Source organism: Centruroides sculpturatus, unplaced genomic scaffold, assembly GCF_000671375.1.
Source record: "Centruroides sculpturatus isolate CEXI.00-Female unplaced genomic scaffold, Cexi_2.0 scaffold347, whole genome shotgun sequence".
In the NCBI taxonomy this organism is placed as follows: Eukaryota; Metazoa; Arthropoda; class Arachnida; order Scorpiones; family Buthidae; genus Centruroides; species Centruroides sculpturatus.
This window is the reverse complement of record NW_019384871.1, coordinates 394,112-400,857: the sequence shown is the minus strand read 5'-3', so window position 1 is coordinate 400,857 and position 6,746 is coordinate 394,112. Positions and strand designations below refer to the sequence as shown.

The 6,746-nt window shown below is 33.1% G+C and overlaps 1 protein-coding gene across 1 annotated transcript in view; it reads left to right on the top strand.

The window, feature by feature from the left end:
* The window catches only part of LOC111630889, a 7,749-nt gene extending 5,991 nt beyond the window's left edge, over positions 1 to 1,758 (top strand). Inside the window, exon 2 of the mRNA XM_023375048.1 lies at positions 857 to 1,758. Within this exon, the coding sequence (XP_023230816.1) occupies positions 857 to 1,688 (832 nt within the window). The 3' untranslated portion in view covers positions 1,689 to 1,758. The remainder of the gene's footprint in view (positions 1 to 856) is intronic.
* Positions 1,759 to 6,746: the final 4,988 nt, after the last annotated feature.

Below are 6,746 nucleotides of genomic sequence, written 5' to 3'. Positions count from 1 at the left end.
ATGACCGGACATTGGAGTGTCGCTGTAGCCGAGAACGGCCGGCGACGGGTTAGTGGCGGGTTTTCCCTCGGACGTGACATTTCAACTGGGTGAAAGAAAACCTCAAAATCCTCGGAGTACAAGTCGGAAAAATCATAAAATATCAGTAGGACCCGAAAATCGAAAAGTCCGTAAAGCCTCCTACAAGTGGAGCAATTAAAACCTATCAATACTGGGTAAAGCAAAAATTGCGAATTTCATGCTGCTAAGCCCAATGTGGATTTGCTTTATACGCAACCACTCTAAAAAAAGTCACTCAACAAGGTAACAGAATAACAACAACATATATTTGGTCATCCAAATATGAGCAATCAGGAGATACACGCTATACAACAGTTTTGAGAAAGGGGGGATTGGACTGAAGAAGATATGTTTAAAAGCATTTATCTACCGTATAAATATAATAAAAAATATTCACAGTCATCCTGCATGGGCATGCTTAGCAAAAGCCTATCTACAGATTAACANATCCTCGGAGTACAAGTCGGAAAAAACATAAAATATCAGTGGGACACGAAAATCGAAAAAGTCCTTAAAGCCTCCTACAAGTGGAGCAACCAAAACCTATCAATACTGGGTAAAGCAAAAATTGCGAATCTCATGCTGCTAAGCCCAATGTGGTATTTGCTCTATACACAACTACTCCCAAAAAAGTCACTCAACAAGGTAACAGAGTAACAGCAACATATATTTGGTCATCCAAATATGAGCCAATCAGGAGATACACGCTATACAACAGTGTTGAGAATGGGGGAATTGGACTGAAGGAGATATCTTTAAAAGCATTTATCTACCGTATAAATATAATAAAAAATAGTCACAGTCATCCTGCATGGGCATGCTTAGCAAAAGCCTACCTACAGATCAACATCCCCAACATAGTAGTGTCGTCAGCGAAAATTACAGACCAGTCGAAGCCGCCAGCAATCCTACAGGAGGTAATACGGTGCTACAAAGTATTAAAAGAACACTTATCTGATGAAGAAATATTGTCATCAAAACCTGACGAATTATACAACAAGCTTGTTGATATCTACGTTCCAAAACCCCAAAACAGAATAGCACCAGCCAACATCCTAAACAAAAGCATAATAAAAACCTTATCGAAACTAAGAATAAACAACAATGCGAAAACAATCTTCTGGCGCATGCATCATAATTGTCTCCCTACAAATACATGGAAACAAAACAAAAAGTTAATATCCACGGATAAATGCCCCGTATGCCAATTACCAGAAACTCTTAACCATGCCTTCCTCCAATGCGAACATACGAAAAAAGTATGGGAATTCCTAGAAAAATTCAACAATATTCAAAAACCATGTAACGAAAATGAACTCAAATGGCTTCATAATATACATAACAAAGAGGTAAATTACGCTATCTTAATAACAGCATTCGAAGCTATCTGGAGAAGCAGAAACACAGCGTATTTCCGAAAAATCAACGATATAACGACAATCACGAAATTCAAGTTCCACTTACAAAGACTACTGGAAACGATAAATAATAGTAAAAAAAATCTAAATACGAAAAAAATCAACAACTGGGAAAAAACAGGAATGATTCAAGTCTCCAAAGACGAAAACTACCAAATAACGCTACAGATTGTAAACGACGAAATGTTGCATCGCAACCTTTCCATATAGCCTGTTTAATCCACTTTCACATCGTACTGTACATCATAAAAACAAAATTGTAAATCAGTACCGAAAAAATTATATGGATATAAAAATATTATATAATACAAAGAAAAAACTATGTAATATGCATCAATCCACGCTAATAATTGAATGAAACACTGTACGTAATATTCTTTTGTAAATAAAAGTATTTAAAAAAAAAAAAAAATACCACCAGTGGCCAAGCGGTCTTCGTACCCTAAACAATGGGAGTTCGGTCGTGGGTTCTCGCCTCGCTCAGACGGGCTGGTCTCGTGAAATTTTCCACGTCTGTAACGCCTAAATAGGGGCAAGTTTCCCTTAAAAATACCTCCCGGAAGGCATCCCCTCTAGGCATATCGCTCAAGTGTTGCGTTGCCATAACTTAACAAACAGAAAGGTCCAGGGAGTGGGGAGATAAGAGAGGGTCGTATATCCATGTCCCGAGAGGGGTAGGACTTAATGAAAATTTTATTCCTTATTAACATTCACACTTTTTTTATAAAACTCGCCGCTACTCTCAAAATTAAGCTTTTTGTCATTTTATAGTAATTAAAAATATAAAAGTTTTTATAACAAAACCTGATAACAGATGGCGCCAAACAATTTTCTTTGTTAAATGTTATAAAAGTTTTTTTAAATAAAAACTCACAAGAACCGGGAAAGTTACTTAACTCTCGTTGCTAGATTTTTTTTCATTTTGTACTCGCCTTAATGTCTGATTTAGTAGCTGCATAGGAATAAAGTATCTAAACCGCAGAACCTATAATTAACTTTGAAAAATTGACCTGTAATATCGCTATGACCTACTTGCTATGCCAATATCTGAGTCCAGCAATGACTGCCAAGGTGCCGAAACTGTAGAATGTGGCATCCTTCGCTGTCACAAGACGCAAAACATTTTGAAAATATACAAAATCAAAAGATGTTGACGTGATAACATTAGCATTGTAGTTTATAAAGATTTGTGTTATGTTGCAGTAATTAAGTGAATATAATATATATACATTTAAAATTATATCCTTTTTGTAAGAATTATACAGTACTGTATTTAGTTTATTTTTTTTTTAATTTTTTGCCAACAGATGATGCTACATGTAAAGCCAGCAAATCGAATGTACTGTACAGTACAGTAGATGGAAATTAATTGATTTATAGAAATGAAATTGATAGTTTGGGGTGGGATGTACGACATTACTAAGTTAGAAGTATGCGAACATAACGGCCGAGTTTTTTGACGAGGCTATGTCTCGTCTATAAAATCACACTGCTGTCAACGGCTGGACATCTTAGAGGTATGAAGGAGTACATGTCAGGAGTTGCAATTTGGCACAGAGTATTTAGTGCCCAAATCATGCGCGCACAAGAAAAAAAAACAGACTTGTAGGCAGTCTTGTGGCCACAAAAGCGACTTTTCGAGGGACGTAGGGACGTATCGGCGGCCGCAAACGAATCAACCAAAACTAGCGACTTTTGAAATTTATTTATTTATTTTTGAGAAATATAAATTTATTTTTATAGTTTTCAAATTTACAGATTTTTCTCTACTTTATAACGCTCTCTGGCAACGACTAATATTATTGCGATAGGCAAAACTGTATTTCTAGATTTTTCTACAGTGTGTAGAGCTAGGAACCTGTAAAAGTAACATTTTATAACAAAAATAAAACTACCCGGGAAATTTTTCAAATTGCTAAATTGGAAACGTGGTAACTCCCGAATAAAATTTTAGTCCGAATGTTATTAAAGGTGTGCAGAAATTCTATGATATCATTTTCTGCTTTATAGTCGTACGCATAAGTGCTGTCTACTTCAGTTGCATTGTCTGAATCAAAGAAATGTCTTGCACATTTCCGAATGTTGAAATATTATGGAAAATTTTTTAAACAATTTCCACATCTAATGAGTCAGGAGAAAGATCGTTTTCTGTTTTAAAGCGGGTAAAAATTATTTAAGGAGTACTATGGGAGACAAAAGATTAAATAATATGGCCATTAGGTACTGTATATAGAGCAAAAAATTTTAATCGAATTGATACTGCCAAAATAATTGACGAATTTGCAAAAAATAAAACAAGACGGTTTGTTAAGTTACGGCAACTCAACACTTGGGCGACCTGCCTAGGGAAATGCTTTCCGGGGTCTTTTTAAGGGTAACTGGCCTCTACTCAAGCATTACAGATGAGGAGAAAACCCGGAAAACGGTCGTGGTTCGCGCTTTGCCGGAACGTGGCCAGGAACGTTCAAGGAACAGAACTGCTTGGCCACTGGTGGGCCGTAAAAAAAGACGGCAATTCATGTAAAAAATATGTTTTTTTTTAATAAATTTATTTAATGTGTTAAGCATGAAATTTTTGATTAAGTTATTAATATAAAAGAAAATTAATGAGAATTATCTTGAAACTTTTTTTCTAACTTAAGTTCGAGGGCCCCGAAATTTTTACCGCTTGGGGCCCCCACGTGACTTGATCAAATACTGGTATTCCTATGTGATATTTTCTTTTATTTTTTCAAAAGTGTTACTTTTTGTTATAATTCTGCTGAATTAGCAACACGAAGTTTAAATAAGTGATTTTCATTTAGTAACTGATATTTAACCTGTTTAAAAAGTTACATCTTAAAATAATAAGTCTCAGCAAAACACAATGGCTAGTATTATCAACATGTCTAGATCGTATAATAGATCAATGGGATGTATTTGAAGTTTTTCGAGTCGCAGAATTTGAATATAAAATCAATGTCAGTTTATTTTTAATCAAATGCAGAATCCGTATGTTAACTCCCTTGCGATTTTCCAATTTTTGATATTAATATAATTAAACATAAAAAATATTTAAAACTGAAAAAAACCAAAGAAATGCGTTAATTTTGAAGAAAAAGCTTCAAACTTTATTTTTTATTGTCTCCCCTTTCTGTGAAATCTGACACCGATGAGTCCTTGTTTACACAGCTGGATGATCTTGAGAACATCTGGTGTCGGATTTCCCGGGACATTCTCATAGAAGTCTCAGGAGGAGAAGGGTTTATAGTAGGGTGAATACTAGCTGGCCGTATATTTTTAAAAAATTAAAATTTTTATTGCGATTTCCGACCCTCCGACTTAATTAAACTTATATATAATAAAATATATTAATTTGAAAAATTAAAAACTATTGGAGGTCGTTTTTGACATCAGAAACTAGCTTTAAATAACTTTATCGAAGTAAAATCCGTGCACTACAACTTTAGAACGATTAATTAAATTTGATTTTAAAAATCACATTAAAAAACAATTAAGCGTTAATCGTGCGTCATTAAAGGTAAATTAAAATCGCGATAAAATTTTTTTGCGCGGGTAAAAATTTTTGAAAAAAATTTGAAGACCTAAAAAACATCCAAAAATCCAAAAAAACATTTTAGAGGTCCAAACGCCCGTGTTTTATGTAACGCTATGGAACTTGCCCGAGTTATCTCGGGATAAGTTATATAAAATTATATAATTATATAAATTATTAAAGCTTGTCTATTATTTTAAATTATATATTACCTTTATTCAATGAGTTTAATGCTTCTTCCATTCCGAAAAATCTTTAATATCTAATCTTTACATAGAAAGTGTTCGTTTTATTAAATTGTTAGCCTCTAATTTTATCAAACCAAAAGTATTATCGGCTTATGATGATAATATTGAAACTCAATGTATGTAAATAGATGCTTAGTTAAGAAAACAAGAGCATATATTTTTTTCTAGCTAGAAATTTTTGGGCCATTATTCTGTTCCTAAAAATATGCATGATGCTTATAACACCAATGATGACAAAGAATGTTTTTTAAATAAGTTTATTGTAGGAACTATTTTAACTTACAATTCTTAATAATTCTAATATAGGCATTCTTAACCTTTCATGAGATACATTTGATCAATTTGATATACCATGTACAGTATATTTTGAATTTTTATTTCTTAATGGGAAATTGTAGCCATTTCTACTTTCCAGTAGCATCATTTTTATTCCTGATGGTGACATTCTTAAAATTTTAATCATTTTTACAATCATTTTCATATATTATGCTTCGTCCCACTATATATTGAAAATTTAAAATATAGGGGAGGGTGGGGATGAAAGGGACAAAATTCATACTGTTATTTTTCACTGAAAAAGTTTACTTCTAATCAGTTTTATTTTTAGTGCAAAAGATTCATTAGACCTCTACTTTATTCTGACCATATTGTGAATTCATCCTATTATANAGGGTGGGGATGAAAGGGACAAAATTCATACTGTTATTTTTCACTGAAAAAGTTTACTTCTAATCAGTTTTATTTTTAGTGCAAAAGATTCATTAGACCTCTACTTTATTCTGACCATATTGTGAATTCATCCTATTATATTGGTAGTTTAACATGTTCATATTTTTGAAGACCTCTCCAGGTGTCCCTTTTATTCCTACATCTGGGTTGAAAGGGACTCCCTCGGGGATGAAAGGGACTACCCGAGTTTTAATGTAAAACTTGGAATTAGTTATCTCAGTGTTTTCAAATTTCATTGTAATTGAAAAGTGATAGGCTAGAGCAGTGATTCCCAACCTGTGGTACACGTACCCCTAGGGGTACGCGATAGGTTGTTTAGGGGTACAGAAAAAAGTTAGTTATTATGGCAGAAAAAATAATATATTATGTATCACAAACTAATAGTATTAAAAAATTATTAGGTAAAATATGTTCCTTGCAACAATCACAACTTCATTATACATTTTTTCTTTTAGGTTTTTTTTCTTTAATTTAAAGTTACAATATGTAAAATTAACAATACGGTTACTCACTAAATTTCTTAAATGAGGGGTACAATCTAGAGATATGACATGTCAAGGGGTACAATCTAGAAATATGACATGTCACGGGGTACGCTAATGAAAAAAGGTTGGGAACCACTGGGCTAGAGACTAAAATTTTTAAAAATTACAGTTTTAATAATATGAATTTTGTGACATCACAATTATTTTAAACAGTTAAAGATTATCAATATTTCTAAAACAAAGAATATCAAATATTTTCAAACAAAGAACA